This window comes from Pongo pygmaeus, chromosome 10, assembly GCF_028885625.2.
Source record: "Pongo pygmaeus isolate AG05252 chromosome 10, NHGRI_mPonPyg2-v2.0_pri, whole genome shotgun sequence".
In the NCBI taxonomy this organism is placed as follows: domain Eukaryota; kingdom Metazoa; phylum Chordata; class Mammalia; order Primates; family Hominidae; genus Pongo; species Pongo pygmaeus.
The window spans coordinates 8,477,703-8,503,124 of record NC_072383.2 but is presented as its reverse complement, the minus strand read 5'-3'; the positions used below and the strand labels follow the sequence as shown (position 1 = coordinate 8,503,124).

The 25,422-nt window shown below is 37.5% G+C and overlaps 1 protein-coding gene across 1 annotated transcript; it reads left to right on the top strand.

Annotated features, from left to right (window-relative positions):
• The first annotated feature begins 4,420 nt into the window (after positions 1 to 4,420).
• CLEC4E (C-type lectin domain family 4 member E) lies at positions 4,421 to 11,015 on the top strand. Its single transcript, XM_054442789.1, has 6 exons — positions 4,421 to 4,567; positions 5,383 to 5,475; positions 6,022 to 6,111; positions 7,053 to 7,204; positions 8,116 to 8,231; positions 9,510 to 11,015. The coding sequence occupies exons 1-6, from the start codon at positions 4,531 to 4,533 to the stop codon at positions 9,679 to 9,681; spliced, it is 660 nt and encodes a 219-aa protein (XP_054298764.1). The 5' UTR covers positions 4,421 to 4,530; the 3' UTR covers positions 9,682 to 11,015.
• Positions 11,016 to 25,422: the final 14,407 nt, after the last annotated feature.

Genomic DNA, 25,422 nt, shown 5'->3' with positions numbered 1-25,422 from the left:
CATGATTTTCTCAATAGATGCAGAAAAGGCCTTTGACAAAATTCAACAGCCTTCATGCTAGAAACTCTCAATAATTAGGTATTGATGGGACATATCTCAAAATAATAAGAGCTATCTATGACAAACCCACAGCCAATATCATACTGAATAGGCAAAAATTGGAAGCACTCCTTTGAAAACTGGCACAAGACAGGGATGCCCTCTCTCACCACTTCTATTCAACATAGTGTTGGAAGTTCTGGCCAGGGCAATTAGGCAGGAGAAGGAAATAAAGGGTATTCAATTAGGAAAAGAGGAAGTCAAATTGTCCCTCTTTGCAGATGACATGATTGTATACCTAGAAAACCCCATCGTCTCAGCACAAAATCTCCTTAAGCTGATAAGCAACTTCAGCAAAGTCTCAGGATACAAAATCAATGTGCAAAAGTCACAAGCATTCTTATACACCAATAACAGACAAACAGAGAGCCAAATCATGAGTGAACTCCCATTCACAATTGCTCCAAAGAGAATAAAATACCTAGGAATCCAACTTACAAGGAATGTGAAGGACCTCTTCAAGGAGAACTACAAACCACTGCTCAATGAAATAAAAGAGGATACAAACAAATAAGAACATTTCATGCTCATGAGTAGGAAGAATCAATATCATGAAAATGGCCATACTGACTAAGGTAATTTATAGATTCAAGGCCATCCCCATCAAGCTACCAATGACTTTCTTCACAGAATTGGAAAAAAATACTTTAAAGTTCATATGGAACCAAAAAAGAGCCCACATTGCCAAGTCAATCCTAAACCAAAAGAACAAAGCTGGAGGCATCACACTACCTGACTTCAAACTATACTACAAGGCTACAGTAACCAAAACAGCATGGTACTGGTACCAAAACAGAGATATAGACCAATGGAACAGAACAGAGCCCTCAGAAATAATGCCACATATCTACAACTATCTGATCTTCGACAAACCTGACAAAAACATGAAATGGGGAAAGGATTCTCTATTTAATAAATGGTGCTGGGAAAACTGGCTAGCCATATGTAGAAAGCTGAAACTGGCTCCCTTCCTTACATCTTATACAAAAATTAATTCAAGATGGATTAAAGACTTAAATGTTAGACCTAAAACCATAAAAACCCTAGAAGAAAACCTAGGCAATACCATTCAGGACATAGGCATGGGCAAGGACTTCATGTCTAAAACACCAAAAGCAATGGCAACAAAAGCCAGAATTGAGAAATGGGATCTAGTTAAACTAAAGAGCTTCTGCACAGCAAAAGAAACTACCATCAGAGTGAACAGGCAACCTACAGAATGGGAGAAAATTTTTGCAATTTACTCATCTGACAAAGGGCTAATATCCAGAATCACAAAGAACTCAAATAAATTTACAAGAAAAAAACAAACAACCCCATCGACAAGTGGGCAAAGGATATGAACAGACACTTCTCAAAAGAAGACATTTATGCAGCCAAAAAACACATGAAAAAATGCTCATCATCACTGGCCATCAGAGAAATGCAAATCAAAACCACAATGAGATACCATCTCACATCAGTTAGAATGACGATCATTAAAATGTCAGGAAACAAGTGCTGGAGAGGATGTGGAGAAATAGGAACACTTTTACACTGTTGGTGGGACTGTAAACTAGCTCAACCACTGTGGAAGTCAGTGTGGCGATTCCTCAGGGATCTAGAACTAGAAATACCATTTGACTCAGCCGTCCCATTACTGGGTATATACCCAAAGGATTATAAATCATGCTGCTATAAAGACACATGCACACATGTGTTTATTGCGGCACTATACACAATAGCAAAGACTTGGAACCAACCCAAATGTCCAACAATGATAGACTGGATTAAGAAAATGTGGCACATATACACCATGGAATACTATGCAGCCATAAAAAAGGATGAGTTCATGTCCTTTGTAGGGACATGGATGAAGCTGGAAACCATCATTCTCAGCAAACTATCGCAAGGACAAAAAACCAAACACCGCATGTTCTCACTCATAGGTGGGAATTGAACAATGAGAACACTTGGACACAGGAAGGGGAACATCACACACCGGGGCCTGTGGTGGGGTCGGGGGAGGGGGGAGGGATAGCACTGGGAGATATACCTAATATAACTGAGGAGTTAATGGGTGCAGCACACCAACATGCCACATGTATGCATATGTAACAAACCTGCACATTGTGCACATGTACCCTAAAACTTAAAGTATAATACAAAATAAATAAATAAAAATAAACAAAAATTAATCCCTCCCCCCAAAAAAAAGAAGAAATCATTAAGCATGGTCAACTTTAGAAGAATGCACTAAGGATAGTTAGGAAGGCTTTTACTTGTCACATGCTTTTCATATTATTAATCATAACACATATTACTTGTATAATTTGGGGAAAATCAATGAAACAAAAGATATAAAAAAATTTTGGCTGGAAAAAATATTAATTTATTGATTTCTGTTTAATTGTATATTGATAAAAATTAACATACAATTGTTTAGTAATATTGATGGTTGCTGGTTGATTATAATTAATAAAAGATGGACTGTGGTAATTCTGTTCTTCATTTTATAATTCATATAGCTCATCCACTAGATAGTTTCTCTTTTTTTACTGATCAAAAGCCATTTGCTGAGAATACACATATTAAATATGGGTATATTCTATAATATACACATATATAATTTAAATATATTTTTTAAATTGTATTACTATAAAACAGAGAATGCAGAGAAAATTGACCAGTAAATTGAAATAATAAAAAGTCCTTTTGAGAACAAGAATATTTCCTCACACATGGAAAATTCGTGAGTCATTGGATGTGGGGATTACCAAGTCATGTACATCATACTTATGCCTCCTGACTTGTGAACTTAAATCAACTGAGACCAGTGTGATCTTATTCTTAAGTATCTTTAAGTAAGGAGAAGGCACATATCTAACTATTCTTCCAGAGAAGCATTAAATTCTTTTTTTTTTTTTTTTTTTTTGAGACAGAGTCTCGCTCTATCGCCCAGGCTGGAGTGCAGTGGTGCAATTTTGGCTCACTGCAACCTCTGCCTCCCAGGATCAAGCTATTCTCCTGCCTCAGCCTCCCAAGTATCTGGAATTACAGATGCGTGCCACCACATTTGGCTAATTTTTGTATTTTTAGTAGAGGTGGGGTTTCACCATGTTGGCCAGGCTGGTCTCGAACTCCTGACCTCAAATTATCCACCCACCTTGGCCTCCCAAAGTGTTTGTTGGAATTACAGGCATGAGCCACTGCTCCCGGCCCAGAGAAGCATTAAATTCTAATGTCTAATTGAAATTGCTTTTTCTGACCTTCAAATACATTTCTCCTACTGTAGGCTGCAATATAGAACTAAAATCGCCAAATAATTCAGAACAGAATTAAACTACCTGCTGGGTCTCTGAGACTTCAGAAGCTGCGTTATGTTGTGAAAAACTAAGCTGAGTTTCAAAGTGGTCTTATCACATGAGGCCGTCCTGCTGAGGGGGACTCTAGTAGTCAGCCTAGTAGTAGCAGCTTAGTAGTCAGCATAAGATAAGACGGACATAAATCCACAACATTAGAATATTCAAGAGCTGCAAATGAAGAAGAGAGAAAAACCATAAAAGATGAAAAAGAGGCCAGGCGAGGTGGCTCACACCTGTAATCCCAGCACTTTGGGAGGTCGAGGTGGGTGGATCACGAGGTCAGGAGATCAAAACCATCCTGATGAACACAGTGAAACCCCGTCTCTGCTAAAAATACAAAAAATTAGCCAGGAGTGGTGGCGGGCGCCTGTAGTCCCAGCTACTCGGGAGGCTGAGGCAGGAGAATGGCGTGAACCCAGGAGGCGGAGCTTGCAGTGAGCGGAGATTGCGCCACTGCACTCCAGCCTGGGCGACAGAGCGAGACTCCGTCTCAAAAAAAAAAAAGAAAAAAGATGAAAAAGAATTCAGGTTGCCATGTCCTAAATACATACACTATATGCCCGGCTTTGTGCTATGTTGTCTAAGTCTTCTTTTCAGTTATCAAATGTGTGGATGGTACAGATCCAAAGTGAAATTGAGAGTGCAGAGGTGAGCTCCATATTGTCAAGGAAAAACTGGGGGATGAGTTATGCCTTGAAGAAACTAGAGACATTTGGTCCAACAAAACGAAACAACATTTTTAAAAAACTCTCCTATTTCCCTATGGCCAGCCTATTTGTGTTGATGCTTACTATTTCATAATTTCCTCATTTCGTTGTTACATGGAGTGAAGAGAACTGACATGCTGTCCAATAAACTTCCTTGTCCTCCTTATGCAAGAAAGGAAATCCTGACAATGCACAGCCACAGAACAAGTTAATATTCTATGTCTATCGGAGTCGAACTTCCTAAAAGACGAAGTGTTTATCTTTCAAGAGTCATTCTCTCTGAGTCTTACCGACAAAACACCCCTGAGGAGAAAGAAAGAGAGGGAGGGAGAGAAAAAGAGAGAGAGAGAGAGAAACAAAAAACCAAAGAGAGAGAAAAAATGAATTGGTCTAAATCATCTGAATCACAATGCACAGGTAAAATTTGCAACTCTTCTTTTTCTTCCATAGATCCCTTTTCGGAACAAGTGATAAATATGGTGAAAAACAGGACAATAGAAAAGTATTCACTGAAGTTATAAAAAAAAGGGGGGACAGAAGAAGAGAGAGAGAGAGAGATTTAAAGACTATTTCTTATACCAGAAAGCCTGCCGGACTCTAGCTAAGGGAGAGCTATAACACTGTTTCCACCCTTTCTGCAATACATTGTGCCCCTTTTGGCAAGTCACTTCACTTCTCTGGAACTCTTTTTGTCTGTAAAATGTTTAATGGGAGGAAGAGAGGAACTATTAGATGACTGTTAATATTTTACCTAATTTACAAAGAGCTTGAAAAGTGAGACACAGAAAAAAAAAAGATCAGGAGAAAGACAAGAAAAGCAAAGACGAGAAAAGGGAAAGAAAGAAAAAGAAAGAAGGGGGGCCTTAGAAAATATTGAAAAAAATTTAACTGAGAGACTTAGAAAGGAAAAATTGTATATCTGAGTTCATGAGTCAGAGTCTTACTCCAAGGGTGCTAAACGTGTGGTCCTCAGATCAGCAGCAGCGGTAGCCCCTGGGAACTTGTTGGTTCCATACAAGCTCTACTGAGTTGCTAACTCTGGGGGTAAGGGTCGGGAATCTGTGTTTCAATAAGCCCTCCAAGTGATTCTGAAGCATGCTGAAATTTGGGAATTACTCAATACAAACAATGGAAGTAGAAGGAAATAAGTAAGGATGAATAAGAATCTCTTCTATCTCTTTTGCACCTTGCTTAGGGGAAGATTGATCATGTTTGTGTCTTTCTTTCTACAGAGAGAGGATGCTTCTCTTCCCAAATATTCTTATGGACTGTTGCTGGGATCCCCATCCTATTTCTCAGCGCCTGTTTCATCACCAGATGTGTTGGTGGGTTCTGAAGGTCAAATTCAATTTAATTCTTCCTGGTGCATATTAGGAGAAAACTCTTCCATGCTGCCTGTAGATTCTCTTTTCCCTCAAAAGGTCTTTCTATTTCACTCTTTTTCTTTTCTGTTAATCTCTAGGTTATTTCTCAAACCAGAAAGCTCAACAAGCAGGGAATTGTTTCTGAATTTTAATCACCTGTGACTTACTTTTCATGATAGACATTTTTCACTTCCTTGGCAGTCCTGAGTCCTCCTCTTTCAGCCTCTATCATTAATGTAACCTTCTCTAGGAGATTCTGCCTTCAAGCTTGAACTACTGTTTGGCACCAGAGATATGACTAATTACTTTTGAAAGGAAGGGTAGAGAGAGTTGGATTTGGCATAAGAGGTAGTGCAAACATATCTATTTTCTCTGGGTGGTAAGAAAAAGCAGATTGTAAGAAAAAGCATGATAATTATTGGCACTTTTGTTGTAAATACAAAACTGAGGGAACTGATTTTTTTAACCAAAATAAGACTAACAAACATTATGCCCTTTCGTTTACAGTGACATATCGCATCTTTCAAACCTGTGATGAGAAAAAGTTTCAGCTACATGAGAATTTCACAGAGCTCTCCTGCTACAATTATGGATCAGGTATAATAGTCCCAAAGGTGAACATCAAAATTTACATAGCAACATTTTCTGGCTTCTAGATTGACTCTGGGACAGGTGAAATATAGTTGGATTAGGTCTTATTTTTCAAAAGCAAAATATAAAATCCTAGAAATTTGGAGATGCAATTAGCATTGGGGCAGAAAGTCCTGGGGACATTATAGTAAACTTTTAGAATAAATTTGAGGTATATGTCTGAAAAGTAAATTCGGAAGTGGAAGGTATTATTCCCAGGAGTGTAGTTTTTTTTCATTCACCTACTTCCAAAATGAGATGAAGGAGAAAAAAACGTATGGAGTAGAGAATTTATAAATATCTCACAAATATACTCTCTATGCTCTTCTATGTTATCCTGTTCCAAGTCTTAGCAAAATGCTACATGACACTAAAAAAGTGACTTCCTTCTCTGAGCTATAATTTTCTCACCATTAAATTGAGAGAAGTTAGAAGAATTATTTATAATAGACCTCAAAGTCAAAAGTTCTGTAATTCTAAGAAATCTAACCCATCTATATACTACAGTATGGAGATTTGATTGAGGATATGTTGTTTAGGTAACATAAGAGATGGCTCTTTGGGGTTCACCCAAATAAAATGCATAAATTTCTCTGACATTAGTAGTCTAAGAACAGATAATAAGGTTCTATATCAATAGCATAACTAAGATAGTTTGCATATATAGTTGCATTTCCTGGCACTGACATCCAGAGAATGAGAATTATGTTCAAAAGACTAAAAAAATTCTGTTCTGTTTATGTTTCTTGATACTGGAATTATCTAAAGTCTTAGATACTAAGATGTGGAGTATGAACAAGTGATTCCAAGGCTTCTGACTTAAATGAGGACTCCATGGGGCCAGATGAAGCTTTGGGTTTTCTTATTTGGTTCACCTGGGACACTCACTGAAACATCTCTCATCCTAGGTTCAGTCAAGAATTGTTGTCCATTGAACTGGGAATATTTTCAATCCAGCTGCTACTTCTTTTCTACTGACACCATTTCCTGGGCGTTAAGTTTAAAGAACTGCTCAGCCATGGGGGCTCACCTGGTGATTATCAACTCACAGGAGGAGCAGGTAGCTGGAGTCCTCCAATGCCAATGTAACATTCCCCACATGGTCCACCTCTCTTTTCATACATATGCACAGTGCTTGACCCCCAATGACTATTGTTAATGAATGTACTAAAATGCATGCTGTTCTTACTATTTCGGTAAAGTCACTGCCTACCTTAATTCATTTTCCTTCCTAGAAGAACCTAAGAAAAAGGGAATTTCCATGTGGAGTTCCTTTAGTTAGGCAAGGGGAAAAAAGAGGGTTGGAAGTGTTAATTTTAGATGAATCATTATGTTTATGAACATATTATATGAAAGAAGGGAAGCAAATATTGTCCGTTTTCTTTAAGCTGTGATTAATAATACTTTGCGCTAGATATATTCAATAAATTTGGCCACCAACAATAGTAGATAAACTTTGAAAGAATTATTGAGGATCTCCTTCTCTGTTGAAGGTTATTTTTTGTCAGTTTAATTTTATGTTATGCATATTTTACCACAAAAAAAATCAGTAGATAATCCTCATGATCTTACAGTTTCATTTATCTGTTATTTCTCATCCAGATTCTTTTTTATTTTTTGAGATGGAGTCTCGCTGTGTTGCCCAGGCTGGAGTGCAGTGGTGCAATCTCGGCTCACTGCAACCTCTGCCTCCCAGATTCAAGCGATTCTCCTGCCTCAGCATCCCAAGTAGCTGGGACTACAGGCACCCGCCACCATGCGTGGCAAATTTTTTTATACTTTTAGTAGAGACAGGATTTCACCATGTTGGTCAAGCTGGTCTCGAACTCCTGACCTCAGGTGATCCATCCGCCTCAGCCTCCCAAAATGCTAGGATCTCATCCAGATTCTTACCTCTTTTAATAACAATTACCAGCAACGTTTATTCAAAACTGAAATAACTGGTCTCCTTTTATTTTGTATCTTCCATAGGAATTCCTTTCCTACAAGAAACCTAAAATGAGAGAGTTTTTTATTGGACTGTCAGACCAGGTTGTCGAGGATCAGTGGCAATGGGTAGATGGCACACCTTTGACAAAGTCTCTGAGGTAATTACCCTCCTATTGAGAGGAGTTCTTGAAACCTCCTTCTGTTACCTGCAATAGATCAGGTCCATTACTGGTGGTATTAAATGCAGGAAAGAGAAGAGCTAAGGTAGAAAAGATGAAGGAGAAGTACAAGCACCCACTTATCTCCTTTCCTGGGATTGTCTCAAGAATAAAGGGGAAATAATAGATGAAAATGAACTGAAAAATCATTCACTGAGAATGCAAAAGAGATGAGAGGTGGAATTAAGAGTCTTATTCCCCAAAACTGAAGGAAATGAGGAAAAAAATAGTAAGTTGAGAAAGACAGCAGGTTCTTATGCAGTGAAAAATGAGAATCTCTTGATAATGTCTCTTTTCTCCTTAATAATAGCCTCACATCATTAGAACATAGCATTTTTTATTGTGGATATGCTTTTTTTGTTAGATTGGTTAATTGATATATAAAATATTTTGCTATATATGTTGATTCTCATGATTTGTTAGGGGGTAAGTTTTTTTTTCTTTTTTCTTTTCTTCAACTTTTATTTTAAATTCCAGGGTACATGTGCAGGATGTGCAGGTTACATAGGTAAACGTGTGCTGTGGTGGTTTGCTGCACAAATCATCCCATGACCCGGGTATTAAGTCCAGCATCCATTAGGTGTTCTTCCTGATACAGCATAGCATTTTTAAGTTTTTTTCTCATTTATTATTTCATTTTACCTAAATTACACTTTCTTGGAATGTATCAGTATTATTAATCTTTATTTAGCATTTGAGGAAACTAAAACTCAGCAGAGTTAAGTGACTTAGCTAATGAGCAGTTCTAAGAGTACAACACAGATACTCTGACATGTTAGAAATGCTGCTTCACTACCACACTGTAACACCACTGCAGGATGCACCTAAGTTAATACACACTCTGTGCAGAATAAAGAGAGCCAAGCCGATATGAGATATGAGTGTGAAGAAAACAAATCTATCAGAATATCAATCTTCCCTATAACTTCTCATTTTATAGCTAGGGAACAGGACAGAATAGAAAAGGAACAAAGGAACAGGACAGAGTAGAAAGTCAGAAAGATCCAGTTCAGCTTCAGTACTCACAAACTGTGACTTAGACAAATAGTTTAGCTTTCCTGAGGTTCCTTTTCTTCTTCAATAAAATGGACATTATAATAACTACCTTGCGAAGTTATTGTGAGGTTAAATAACACAAATGTAATTTGCCTAGTATATTAGGTTACTTTACCTTTTTTTTTACTGGGATTTTAAATCTCCTATGTCATTCTTTTTCAGCTTCTGGGATGTAGGGGAGCCCAACAACATAGCTACCCTGGAGGACTGTGCCACCATGAGGGACTCTTCAAACCCAAGGCAAAATTGGAATGATGTAACCTGCTTCTTCAATTATTTTCGGATTTGTGAAATGGTAGGAATAAATCTTTTGAACAAAGGAAAATCTCTTTAAGAACAGAAGGCACAACTTAAATGTATAAACAAGGAAGAACAAGAACATGGCCACACCCACTGCCCCACACGAGAAATTTGTGCGCTGAACTTCAAAGGACTCCATAAGTATTTGTTACTCTCATATAAATAAAAATAAGTGGTTTTAAATGTTATAATTCATGTTACTGGCCAAAGTGCATTTTCTCTCTACATCAGTCTCAGGTCCTCTTCCCAGAATTTACAAAGCAATTCACTACCTTTTGCTACATTTGCCTGATTTTTGAGTATTTGTACGAAAGTACAGGGACACGGAGCCAAGACAGAGTCTAGCAAAGAAAAGGATTTTGGAAGGTGCCTTCCAACAATCGCCTGAATCCGGGCTGTGTAGCAGGTCCTCTTCTTTCTAGCTTCTGACAAGTCTGTCTTCTCTTCTTGGTTTCATACCATTCTTATCTCCTGCCCAAGCATATATCGTCTCTGTACTCCCCTATATAATGAGTAAGAAGCTTCTTCAAGTCATGGAACTTATTCCTGCTCAGAATACTGGTGTGGCCTTTCTGGCTACAGGCCTCCACTGCACCTTCTTAGGGAAGGGCATGCTGGCCATCAGCTCCAAACAGGCTGTAACCGAGTCCACCCATCCCTTGGGCTTCCTTTGCTCTGCCTTATTTTCAATTGACTGAATGGATCTCACCAGATTTTGTATCTATTGCTCAGCTAGGACCCAAGTCCAATAGTCAAATTATTCTAAGCGAACGTTCATCTCCACACTTTCCTGTCTCAAGCCCATCCATTATTTTTTAACTTTTATTTTAGGTTTCAGGGGTACATGCTAAAGGCTTTTTATACAGGTAAACTCATGTCATGGAGGTTTGTTGTACAGATTATTTCATCACCCAGGTATTAAGCCCAGTGCCTAATATTGTTTTTTTCTGCTCCTCTCCCTCCTCCTACCTTCCGCCCTCAAGTAGACTCCAATGTCTGTTATTCCTTTCTTTGTGTTTATGAGTTCTCATCATTTAGCTCCCACTTGTAAGTGAGGACATGCAGTATTTGGTTTTCTGTTCCTGTGTTTGCTAAGGATGATGGTCTCCAGTTCTATCGATGTTCCCACAAAAGACATAATCTGCTTTTTTAATGGCTGCATAGTATTCCATGGTATCTATGTATCACATTTTCTCTATCCAGTCTATTATTGACTCACATTTAGATTGATTCCATGTTTTTGCTATTGTGAATAGTGCTGCAATGAACATTCATGTGCATGTGTCTTTATGGTAGAAAGATTTCTGTTTCTCTGAGTATGTATCCAGTAATAGCCCATTCATTTATTGCATAAAATTCTACCAATACTGATGACGTTATTAAAGAGTACATCAATAACGTGGCAGCTTTCATAACCATGTTTCTTGCACAAAGTGCCATGAGGAGACCCTCAAAATTCAATCATTGGACATCACGTGTAATCACTGAATGAGAAAATTCAACTGGACAATTGAATGTAACACATCAGCTTTCATTACAAAAGTTTATTTCTCTTAGGCATTGTGACAATCTGGTTTTGAAATCAACACATCTTTAAGCCAAACATTATTTAACATAAAAGTAATTTTAAACATACTTTCAACTTTCTAATTCCCATTTTTAAAATCATGAACATCAATAAGGAGATGTTGAAAGACTTTTTTTTGTTCATTGGTGTTTCCCTGAAGGTGGCTATAATTTAAGTTTTATTTCTAGATTGAAAGACATATGGAAATATTATTCCATATCATTTCTCCATATTATTCCATATTATTTCTCCATATATATTTAGAATTTAAGTTTAAAGACAAGTTTGCCAAGAAAAGAAAGAATTGCTAAGGGTTTAGTGGTTAAAGATTATTGGAACATAAATTATCTATTAGGAAAATTATTTTTTGAGAAGTAGATCATCCAATTGAAATTGTTTTAAAGTATAATATTTTATAAGTGGGGTTACACAAACACTTTACCACTTTAGGCACCAGAAAACCCAGAAATTTTCAAAGAATAATAGATTAATTAATGATACATATTCTTAAGAGCGTATTCCCAAAATAAACCACTGTTAAGATTTACATACTACTATATGGGTCCCCAATTTTTTTAAAGGAAAATTACTCTACTATTTTTTGTAAAAATGATACATGTTCATTATCAAAAATTCCTACAGATCACAATTATAGAAAGATGAAAATTTTTAAGATTCCAATTCCAAGTTGCAGTAATAATTATCACAAACGTCACTCCAGGAAACTTTTTATGCCTTTAGTGGGGTGCAGGAAATGCTACCTCAAAATATGGCACCTTGGGAATTGAGAAAACTGCAAAAGCAGGAAGTCCACTCTCATCTTTCTCGTGCCCTTCTTACCGGAAGCAGGCCATAGCATCTAGGAAGATCAGTCATCTCTGACCTTCTTCCTCCCTTCTCCTCTGAACACTCTCCTATGACAGGTGTCCTGCTCTATACCCAAAAGGAAAGAATGTCATACAGGGAAGCCAAGAAGAACCTGAACAAACAAGGCCTTGCTAAGTCTCCTTAGGTTATTATCATTAGATCATATCGCTTTTTGTCTAACCATGTTTTTTTTCACAGCTATCCACTTCATGAGGCTTAGGACAAAATTTACATAGATTTCTCTGTTTTTTGATTATTCATTTCTGAAGGCTCTCATGTCATGTAAAACACATTAAATACATCTGTAGGGTTTTCTCTTGTTAATCTGTGTTTTGTTATAAGGGCCTCAGCCATGAACCTTGCAATTGGTGAGAAAAAGATACTACTTTTTCCCCCCATGACTTCAAGAGTTAGATGAAAAGATGGAAAAACAAGGAGTTAAAAAAAAACCAAATATATATATATATATATATATATTTATATGTATACACACAGACACACACGCATTGACACACTTTTAGAAAGGAATTATACAACAGATAATACTTTAATTTTTTAAATTTTATTTTGGTTTTAATTGACACATAATAATTGTACACATTTGTGGGATACAATGCGATGTTTCAATACATGTGTATGCTCTATATTAATCAAATCAGGGTAATTAGCACATTCATTACCTCAAACGTTTAAAAAATTGAAGTGAAATTGAAGAATTACTGAATTCAAGAATATTATAGCCTTTATAGATTATGAAAAAAAGTTATTTCCCAGAAGGTCCCTCTGAAGTAAAAAAAAAAACAAAACAAAACAAAAAATTATAAACAATCAACAATTAAGTCAAATGTTTTTGCTCTTCTGTTTCCCAATCCCCTTTTCAGCCTTTCCGTTTCCTGATAATGACTCCTAAAATCATTGCCATGTGCGTGGAGTAGAACAAGGTGGTCTTTATACGTGTGTGCATGTATATGCGGGAGGGGGAGAGGGGCGCATGACTACCCCTCAGAGAGTTAGATCCCAGACAGTGTAAAGGGGAGATTGTGGGGGAAGGAGGAGAGAGTAAGGATGTCAGAACGCCAGTGGGTTCAGCAGGGCATCCTGGTGGGGGTTGGACTGGCCCAAAGTCTCAAAGCCTGAGCTAGAGTGAGGACGACGCCCATACGTGAGGGTGGTTGAGCAAAGGTGTCTGAGCCGAAGCAGGAGGACTGTCTAGGAGGGCCACAGGGCACCGGGCAGGGTGAGATGGATGTCCACACAGGTCATTCAGCACAGGATGGAGAGGTAGAGCCTGAGCGGGTCAGCATATATGTCTTGCAACCAACTTTAAAATTTCGCACAGTTTACTCCTGGGTATCTTAGAATTTTATTGCCATTGTAAGTGTAATATTATTTTGTACATTTTGCAGAGTATTATATTGTTGATTTTTGTATAATAATAATTTATCCAGAAACACTGTTTAACTTTCCTAATTTTTAAAAACATTTTGTCCATACATTCCCTTTTATTTTCTGTGTAGATAATTATACTGTCTAAAAAACTGAGCTATCCAGTACAGTAGCCACCAGCCACAGTAGGCTATTAAGCACTATCCTAATTGAGATATTCTGTAAGTGTAAAATACACACTAGTTTTTTTTGATAATTTGAAAAAAGAATATGAACTATGTCACTAAGAATTTTATATGGATTACATGTTAAAATGATAATATTCTAGATATGTTTATTTAAATAAAATAAGTTGTTAGAATTAATTTCATCTGTTTGGGCTTTTTTTTTTTTTGCTTTCTTGATATAATTGCTGGAAAATTTAGACATATGCAACTCACATTTTTGCCTTTCACTATATTTCCCTTGGACAGTTCTGGTCTAGAAATAATGATAGTTGTGCTCCACACTAATGAAAATAAGAATAGTCTTCTTTCTCTCTCTCTTTCCCATCCCCCTGCTATCACCATATAATCATTTATTTAAAAATCAATATTCAACATTTGCATTGGTATGAATATGTAAATATTATTCATAGCTGAGCCATTTACTGTATTCTTATTACATATTTTTAATTACATTTTGCTTTTTATGGAGTTTCTTTTTTGGAGACGGGATCTCACTCTGTCACCAGGCCAGGGTACAGTGGCACAATCATGGCTTCATTGGAGCCTCAACTTCCTGGGCTCAAGCAATCCTCCCACCCATCTCAGCTTCCCAAGTAGTTAGGACTACAGGTGCACACCACCAAACACAGCTAATTTTTTAATTTTTTGTAGAGACAGAGTCTCACTATGTTGCCCAGGCTGGTCTCAAACTGCTGGCCTCAAGTAATCCTCCCCGCCTGGCCTCCCAAAGTGCTGGGATTACAGGCTTGAGCCACCACACAGGACCCTTTTTTTAAAATATTTATCTATCTTTCTATGTACTGACATAATTCATCTTTTAACTCTCCAGAAATGTATATCACCTCTCAATTCATTCAAATGCATTCCATCTATCCCATAATTTTGTAGGGAAAAAAATCTTTCTTGGAAAATTTCCTTCCTTTCCCAATCTGAACCGAGATTGCTCTGGTGGTTTGCTTCACAGCCATTATTTTGTTAAGTGTTATTAAAAAAGAAAATATTTTGTAATTTTAAGGTTATTTCAAATTATGATACAACAATATAAATGCTATTCACTTATAAGAACAAGATATAAAACAATTTCCAAACTATATTGTTAAGTAAAAAAGGCAAATGTTTAAGAATATGTAGATTATATTTCTATTCATATTTAAAATGTGGATTATATATCTATATATGTTTAGTATATAACATGTATGTAATTATATATGTTTATTATGTATAGTACATAGTTTATATATAGTATATATTCTTAGATACTATGTAGTACATATAGTATAACCATTTATGGAAATGTAAATAAGAAACTGATAATCATAGTTACTCTGAAGAGGCATTTCAGTAACTAGACTTCAGGTTAGAAGATTTATTTATCTTATACGTTTACTAATGTTTTTACAGTTTGCCTTTTTAACACACATATATTACTGTATCAAAAATGAAAACACTGTTTGAAATTTTTAAGAATTTTAAGCTTCTAGGACTACCATAATGTACTAAAATAATTAGAACCTATTTTTATGAAATTACTGTCTTTGTCTTGAAGAGATTGTGACGAGGTACCATGAGAGTTCAGAATAGACTGAAAGAGACTATGGATGTGTATTAGTTCATTTTCTGCTGCTTATAACAGGATATCTGAGACTAGAAATTTATAAAGAAAAAAAATTTATTTCTTATAGTGATGGAGGCTGAGAAGTCTAAGGTCAAAAAGCTGTGTCTGGTGAGGACCTTCTTGCTGGTAGGGACTCTCTAAAGAGTCTCAAGGTGGTACAGGTATCACACAGTGAGGGTGCTGCGTGTGCTAACATGCTAGCTCAGGTCCCTCTTCCTCTTTTTATAATGCCACCAGTTTTCTGCCTATGATAACCCATTAATACATCAACCCATTAATCCACTATTCTATAACTGGGAGTTAATTCATTCATGAGGGTAGAACCCTCATGATCTGATCGCCTTTTAAATGCCCCACCTCTCAGGCAGTGGTGTTCTGAGGTTCCCACGGAAAAAAACCATAATAAGAGAATGGATCCTTCACCGGCAACCAAGATATCCAGGCTGTCTCATCATAATTGACTAGAAGGCTGGTGTGACCGACGGAGAGAAGAGCAGTGTGGTTGGTGCAGCGGCCCACCTGACAGCCACATGGGGGAAGGGGAACCCCCTCCCCCGAGCCAAGGGAGGCAGTCGGTGAGCACACTACCCAGCCAGGGAAACTGTGCTTTTCCCACGGAACTGCCTAACTTTCGGATTGGAAGATCCCACTCACAAACCCACGCCACCGGGGCCTAGCATCCCAATCCTGGAACGCGCGACTGTCACCGGCTCTCAGCTGGAATATGTGCCAAGGCCTACTGAACTCCGGGGTTTGGGGGGGCTCCGGCGGAGGGCGACCAGCACTGGCTGTGGCTGCCTGCTGTCTAAGCCGTTTGCGCTCTTTGAGGGAGGGGCAGCAGCCAGCACTGGGACTCACAGCTGCTTAACATGCAAAGCTCCCTGGGCGGGGGAAGGGAAGCACCCATTTCTGTAGCTTCAGGCTGTGCTTTTCCCCTGCGGAGCCAGGGAGGCTGGAGAGCTTGGTCCCAAGATTTGTCCCCACAGCCCAACACACTGGTTGTGGCAGTCTGCTGCCAGAGTGCCTCTTCAAGCCTAACCTTGACCCATCCTTCCTCAGCGGGTAGGGCTTCCCTGCACTATCTGCAAAAACTCCAGCCAGAGGCTCGGGAAAGAATATGGTTCTCCGTAGGCCTGGGCCCCTAGCGGGAGGGGTGGCTACGGTCTCTGCAGATCAGCAGACTTAGCCTCTCCCCCTGGTAGTTCTGAGGAATCCGGGCAGCCCAGATCAGTGGGTTTCTCCCCAGCAAAACACACCCTCTCCACCAAGGGACAAAGTGCTTCATTAATCAGGTCCTACTCCCTGTGCCACCCAACTGGGTGAGACCCTCCAACAGGGGTTGTCAGACACCCTATACAGGAGTGATCCTACTAGCATCAGGTTGGTGCTCCCGAAGGTCAGAGGTCCCAGAAGAAGGAGCAGGCACCCATCTTTGCTGCTCTCCTGCTGCTCTCCAGCCTCCTTGAGTGACATCTCCAGGCACGGGAGTGAATTGGATTAAAAGGGCCTGAAGTGAACCCCTAGCAAACTGCAGCAGCCCTACAGAAGAGGGACCTGACCATTGAAAGAAAAAAAAACCAGAAAGTGACAACAACAGCATCAACAACAACAACAAAAGGGCCCCCACAAAAACCCCATCTAAGGGTCAGCAGCCTCAAAGACTGAAACTAAACAAACTCACAAAGATGAAAAAGAATCATTGAAAACATGCTGAAAACCCAAAAGACAAGAATGCCTCTTCTCCTCCAAATGATCACAACATCTCTCCATCAAGAGTGCAGAACTGGACAGAGGATCAGATGGATGAATTGATAGAAGTAAGCTATAGAAGATGGGTAATAAAAAACTATGATGAGCTAAAGGAGCATGTTCTAACCCAATGCAAAGAAGTTAAGAACCTTGATAAACGGTTAGATGAATTGCTAATTAGAATAACCAGTTTAGAGAGGAAGATAAATGACCTGATGGAGCTGAAAAACACAGCATGAAAACTTCATGAAGTGTAAAGTATCAACAGCCAAACTGACCAAGTGGAAGAAAGGATATCAGAGTTAGAAGACCACTTTACTGAAATAAGACATGCAGACAAGAATAGAGAAAAAAGAATGAAAAGGAATAAACAAATCCTCCAAGAAATATGGGACTTCATAAAAAAACCAAACCTATGATTGACTGGGGTACCAGAAATAGACGGGAAGAATGGAAACAAGCTGGAAAACAGCTCAGGATATTATCCAAGAGAATTTCCCCAACCTAGCAACACAGGCCAACATGCAAATTCACAAAATACAGAGAACACCATTAAGGTACTCCACAAGAAGATCAACACCAAGACACATAATCATCAGATTCTCCAATGTCAAAATGAAGGAAAAACTGCTAAGGGCAGCCAGAGAGAAAGGCCAGGTACCTACAAAAAGAAGCCTATCAGATTAACAGCAGACCTCTCAGCAGAAACTCTACCAGCCAGAAGAGATTGGGGGCCAATATTCAACATTCTTAAATAAAAGAATTTTCAACCTGGAATTTCATATCCAGCCAAACTAAGCTTCATAAGTAAAGGAGAAATAAAATCCTTTCCAGACAAGCAAATGCTAAGGGATTTCATTACCACCAGGCCTGCCCTGCAAGAGCTTCTGAAAAAAGCAGTAAATATGGAAAGTAAAAACTGGTACCAGCCACTACAAAAACAGACCAAAATATAAAGACCAATGACACTATGAAGAAACTGCATCAACTAAAGTGCAAAATAACCAAATAGCATCATGATGATGGGATCAAATTCACACATAACAATACTAACCTTAAACGTAAATGGGCAAATACCCCAATTAAAAGACACAGACTGGCAAATTGGATAAGGAGTCAAGACCCATCAGTGTGCTGTATTCAGGAGACCCATCTTACATGCAAAGACACACACAGGCTCAAAATAAAGGGATGGAGGAAAATTTACCAAGCAAATGGAAAGAAACAAAAAAGTAGGAGTTGCAGCCTTAGTCTCTGACAAAACAGACTAAAGGTTAAAAAAGACAAAGAATGGCATTACATAATGGTAAACAAAATGATTCAACAAGAGATAACTACTCTAAATGTATATACACCCAATACAGGAGCACCCAGATTCATAAAGCAAGTCCTTAGAGACCTGCAAAGAGACTTAGACTCCCACATAATAATAGTGGGAGACTTTAACACCCCACTGTCAATATTAAACAGATCAACAAGACGGAAAATTAACAAGGATATTCAGGACTTGAACTCAGCTCTGGATCAAGTGGAGCTAGTAGATGTCTACAGAACTCTCTACCCCAAATCAACAGAATATACATTCTTCTCAGTGTCACATGGCACTTATTCTAAAATTGACCTCATAATTGGAAGTAAAACACTTCTCAGCAAATGCGAAAGAACTGAAATCATAATAAACAGTCTCTCAGATCACACTGCAATCAAATTAGAATTCAAGATTGAGAAAATCACTCAAAAACACACAATTTCATGAAAATTGAACAACCTGCTCCTGAATGGCAGCTGAGTAAATAACGAAATTAAGGCAGAAATCAAGAAGTTCTTTGAAACCAATGAGAACAAAGATACAATGTACCAGAATCTCTGGGACACAGCTAAAGCAGTATTAAGAGGGAAATTTATAGCACTAAATGCCCACATCAGAAAGCTGGAAAGAGCTCAAATTGACACTGTAACATCACAATTAAAAGCACTAAAGAAGCAACAGCAAACTAATCCAAAAGCTAGCAGAAGACAAGAAATAACTAAGATCAGAGAAGAACTGAAGGAGAATAGAGACATGAAAAACCCTCCAAAAAATCAACGAATCCTGGAGCTGGTTTTTTGAAAAAATTAACAAAGTAGATAGATGAATAGCTAGATTAATAAAGAAGAGAGAGAAGAATCAAACAGGGGATATCACCACTGATCCCACAGAAACACAAACCCCCATCAGAGAATACTGTAAATACCTCTAAGCATATAAACTAGAAAGTCTTCAAGAAATGGATAAATTCCTGGATGCCTACACCCTACCAGGACTAAACCAGGAAGAAGTTGAAATTCAACATCCCTTCATGTTAAAAACTCTCAATACACTAGGTATTGATGGAATGTATCTCAAATAGTAAGAGCTATTTATGATGAATGCACAGCCAATATATAATATTGAATGGGCAAAAGCTGGAAGCATTTTCTTTGAAAACTGGTACAAGACAAGGATGTCGTCTCTCACCACTCCTATTCAACGTAGTACTGAAAGTTCTGGCCAGGGCAATCAGGCAAGAGAAAGAAATAAAGGGTATTCAAATAGGAAGAGAGGAAGCCAAGTTGTCTCTGTTTGCAGACAACATTATTTTATATTTAGAAAACCCCATCATCTCAGCCCAAAAACTTCTTGAACTGATAAGCAACTTCACCAAAGTCTCAGCATACAAAATCAATGTGCAAAAATCGCAAGCATTCCTTTACATCAACAATAGGCAAGCAGAGAGCCAAATTATAAATGAACTCCCATTCACCATTGCTACAATGAGAATAGAATACCCAGGAATACAGCTAACAAGGGATGTGAAGGACCTCTTCAGGGAAAACTACAAACCACTGCTCAAAGAAATAAGACAGGACACAAACAAATGGAAAAACATTCCATCTTCATGGATAGGAAGAATCAATATTGTGAAAATGGTCATACTGCCCAGAGCAATTTATAGATTCAATGCTATTCCCATCAAAGTACTGTTGACATTCTTCACAGAATTAGAAAAAACTATTTTAAATTTCATATAGAATCAAAGAAGATCTTGTATAGCCAAGACAATCCTAAGCAAAAAGAACAAAGCTGAGGGCATCATGCTACCTGACTTCAAACTATACTATAAGGCTACAGTAACCAAAACAGTATGGTACTGGTCCCAAAACAGACATATAGACCAATGAAGCAGAACAGAGACTTCAGCAATAACACCATACATCTACAACCATCTGATATTCAACAAGTCTGGCAAAAACAAGCAATGGGGAAAGGATCTCCTATTCAGTAAATGGTTCTGGGAAAACTGGCTAGCCATATGCAGAAAACTGAAACTGGGCTCTTTCCTTACACCTTATACAAAAATTAACTCAAGATGGATTAAAGACTTAAATGTAAAACCCAAAACCATAAAAACCCTAGAAGAAAACCTAGGTAATACCATTCAGGACATAGGCAGGGGCAAAAACTTCATGACTTATTGACAACTGAAGCTCAACCTATATATAGTTCTCTACAAATTAAAAATGGATAATATTAACTATACGAAGCCCACTAGCATTTACATAAAGTTACTTGAACAAGTTTGATAGGTTTCATGCTACATAATTTAGTGAATATGGCAAACAGAATCAAATTTATTTAGCACAATTTCAGCTAAAAGTATCAGCTTTTAACACAACTACACACATACATCACCACCACCACCACCACACATAGTCAAACACCAGTATTTCAAACCCAAAAAATCAGTAGTTAATTTACAAAATAAATACTGTTTTTAAAAGTAGTAGTAGGAAAGTTAAGTTAAAAAGCTGTTGCTTGGAATTTTTCAGCTTAGATCCAGGTAAAATTAGCAAATTGAAAATTTTAAGAAAGACCACCATATTTTATTAAAGTTGGATGTGACTGCCCTTTGCAATTAATGCTACATGCACCAGAAAAGCATAATTTCTGGTTGTCAAAACAATGACTTCCTTGCTAGTTCAAACTATAGTTATACAGCTCTAAAGAAACATTAACAATTTATATAAATGGGTTGAAAATGTGATTATTTTCTATTCAAATTAATAATGCAAACACGAATACAATGTTACTTCAAATAATTAAGAAATTTTATCCAGTCGTTAGCTAAGTAATGAGGTCAAGTAATCCCCAGTAACTTCCTGTGATACCAAAGGGAATGTATTTTATCTCTAATGAAGCACACCTGGGTGTGTCATGAACTAGCAATGTGAAGGTGAGCCCTTTGGCTTCTGGGGAATTTTATTTCCTCTGCTATAGAATTGAAGGACTTTGTTTAAGGTGTCTTACAAAGACTTCTTGCTTTGCAAAAACATGGTGGGTGGAGTAAGAAGTAAATTTTTAAAGGCATTTGGACTTTTTTTCTATCTGTAGAATAGCATAATTCAGAACTATTCCACAGTGTTGTTCTGGAAAAATTTTCCTCATGCAATGTAAATGTAATGACTGACATTAAAAAGTCTGAAAATGAAGCATCAAACAATAAAAATGTGGTTTTAAATCTTTAAAGTGCTTGCAATATTTGGGTTAAAAATGATGCACCACTACCAGTTAGAATATCCCATCTTTGAATTTTAAGAGCTAAGAGTCTGAGCAGGGGAAAAAATGACAAAGAGATTGCATTATTCACCCTATTCTTCCATATGTGCATTCAATGCACACCAATTGAAAAATAAACACCTTGAAATACTACTAAGAAAGCAAAGAAAGATTATTCCTTCCATCAAACACCCTACAAAAACCACATTATCTACACACACACACACACACACACACACACACACACGTTGTCTCGAATGAATCAAACAAATTAAAAAAGACCATCATGACTAAAAATGCTGTATGACCCAGCATGTTTTCTGTGTTCCAATGATGCATGTACATTCTGCCCTATTCTAATTGGTTCTTCTTTTCTCTCTCCATCACAAGGACCACTTTGTGGGTTTCTAGTTCAATGTTGTTCCAGGTATTTTACAAATCCTACTTGCTTCAAAGTTACAAGGAACATCATTCCAGGCCCATTTATCTTGGTTATAAACAAGAACAACACAGTTTTCTGCCTGAGAGTTGTCGGGTTCATTCTTATGCCAGAAAGAAAAACAACATAGATAGAGATTTATGGGTATATATAGACAATGTAGATTATAGGTGTAGATTAGATATAGATATATTAGGAGACAATTCAGAGAAATGCCCCTAGTGAACAATTTAGAACTGCACTAATACTATACTCACTAGACACATGTAGCTACTGAGCACTTGAAATGTGGCTTCTCTGAATTGAAATGTGCTTTAAGTCTTAAGTGCTGTATTTTGAAGACTTAGCGCCAATAAAGAATGTCAAAGATCTCAGTAATAATTTTATAATGATCACATGTTGAAATGATAAGATTTGGATATATTGGGTTAAATACATTATTAATACATTATTAAAATACATTTCACTTGCTTCTTTTTACTTTCTTAATATAGCTAACAAAAAATTGTAAATTGCACATGTGGCTTTGCATTATACTTTTACTAAATGATATTGGCTTCAAGAAAGAAAATGACAGGATTTTGATTATCTTTCAAAGCAAATGTTTATCGCTTATATTGTTTATCTAAATGTCAAGCCTAAAACAAATTTTATATCACTTCTATGCTATTCATTCTTTCATTATTGACATTGTACAAACAAGAATACTGAAAATTGCATGCAAATTATAGGACCATTCTGGAACTGGGACATAGCATATGGAAATTACTCAACCTACAGTCGTCTCTCCTAACATTTTTATATCAATGTACCCCACTTCAAAATGAATGTTTCTTGCTACCATCTTCTAACCTTTGCTTATAAATCCCCTTAGCCCACTCAATATACTCACACTCTGCGTGGGTTAAATGGCGTCTGGTCCACCCAGCGCCACTGACCTTTGGCGTTCTCATCTCTAAGTCCAAGGAAATAGGAAAGCCGTCTGTCCAGAAACTGAATAATAAAGTTCTGCATAAAAATATAAATTTTAATATAGTTGCATGAATCAGGTGATGGCTATGATGCTGGAAAAAGAGGAAATATGTCAACTAGATTACTGGTTAAGCACAAAAGCTCTGGCATCAGATAGATCTGTTTTCAAATCCTGCCTGTAATGTTAGTAAGTGCTTCAATCTTACCAAACCCCCAGTGCTCTTGTCTTCAGAAGGGACAACTCCACTACTTTATAGAGTTACTATGAAGATTAAGTGAGGTCAGACATGCAACCCTTTTAGCACAATGCTTAATAAGATTAGATTTTTTAGGAGGTTTTGTTTTTAATATCACCTTCTTTAATTGTGTGCATATTTCATTAAATTCCATTTTATTCAGAATCACCAAACCTATAGATTGTAAACCTATGGAGATAAAATCCTTGAGGAAACTATTAACCAAGAAAAAGTTAGAATCTGAGTCATGGTACATAAATGGAAACATATTACATGAGGAAATAAATTTTAGCCTTTAAAGAATTTACCCTAAGATTTCTTTACTTATCATTAGATCCATACATCTGAATTAGTTTTCCTACACTTTATCCTGAGAAGCTAGTTCAGTCCTGATTAACCATTCATTTATTCACCTACTAACCAAACATTTATCAAGACCTATCCAGTGTGCCTCAAACTCACACACACATTGGAAGCGCAAAGGTGAGTAGAGCATGGATCTAGCCCTCCACGTGTAATCACTGGAAGAGATGGAGCAGTGAACAGACAATTATAGTGGAGTGAAGTAAATGCCATTATCTCGCTGTGCACAAAGTCCCACAGAAGTACCTCCCACTTAGAATAGGGAGGGGTACAATGAGGAAGGTAGTTAGGGTAGCTTTCTGGAGGAAATAACATATGAATCAAGTATAGAAAGACCAAAAGAAGTTGGCCATATGACAAAAAGTTGAAGAGGAAGAAAGGGCTTTCCAGGCAGATGGAGCAGATGAAAACAGACAGAGGCACACAGGACAGAGAAATTCCTCTTTTTCTGGAGAGAGATTCAAAGCAGCAGAGAAACTGATATGATCCTCCCAACACACCTGCTCAGCTTCCATGCTGATGGTCATCAGATGGGCCCCCATCCCTGAACAGTTCCTTTCACTCTCAGCCCACGTCTTGCTGTCAGTAAGAGGAAAATAGCAGTTGGACTGGAAGGCTCTCCAGTCAATAGGACAACAGTTCCAGGTGCTCCCTCAAGTGAAAATTAAAATGGAAATTGGTAACAAAAGAGTATTTCATCTGTAACAGATTGTGTAACTATTCTACCACGTATATCCAATTAATATTTGTGAGAATAATATCAAGATCACCAAAATTATTCTGTTCTCGGTCTACCAAAAGATCCTGAAAATTACATTCCTAAATAGCTTCTAAACATAAGTACTGGACACCACATAATGACTACAAGAAAATTACAAAATATTATCTTAGAAGGCATGACTGTTATTCAATGTTCCTACATCTGTTGACTTGCATATTTAAAGTGTTTCCATGACGAAGCTTTGGCAGGATATTTTACCTAAAGGGGATAAAGAACCTGCTAAAACTTAAGCACTGCCCCGTTCTCCCAAATGAGATGACAAATTCCACAATAATAAAAGAAATAAAGACATGTCAGCAAAGCTGTATATTCTAGGAGGAAACTGTCTTTATCATATGTCTGAATCAAGGGAAAATTGAATTTGATTAATGTTATGTTTTGGATGTCAAAAATAACCCATCCATCTGTAAAGCCATATTCTCCGGTTATTAACTGGATTACAGTAATGAGAAATAATTCTATCTTAAGGTATTGTTATTTACTCCGATGCCAGATTCTCATCTTATGCTATTTTAATCTTTCCTGGTTCACTACTGACATTCCTTAAGTCAGACTATGAATTTGAATGAAAATGGAAATTAAAAAAGAAATTATCTTATGCTCTCTACCTTTAGCACTTTTCAGTTCTGATTTCTCTTTGATGCATTTGAGCTTTGCATGGTGCTCTAACTTGTGCACTCCTGTGCCTCTCTTACAGCGTGAAAAGTTGTGATGAGTCACTGTCAAGGATAAAAGCAAGTTAGGTTTCTTTTTCTATATAACCACTAATTAGGGAAATAGGGGCTGACCTCCCTAACTTTTCTCTTATCCTAATAATTAAGGCCCTCATATTCTCTTTTCTTTCTATGCAGCTTGTTTGTTTCAGCTCCAGGTGAATTGGTTGAAAGCAATGGTGGAAAATTAATATTTTTATTATCATATTGTACTTTTTGTGCTTTCTTTTTTTTTTTTTTTTTTTGAGACGGGGTCTCGCTCTGTCGCCTGGGCTGGAGTGCAG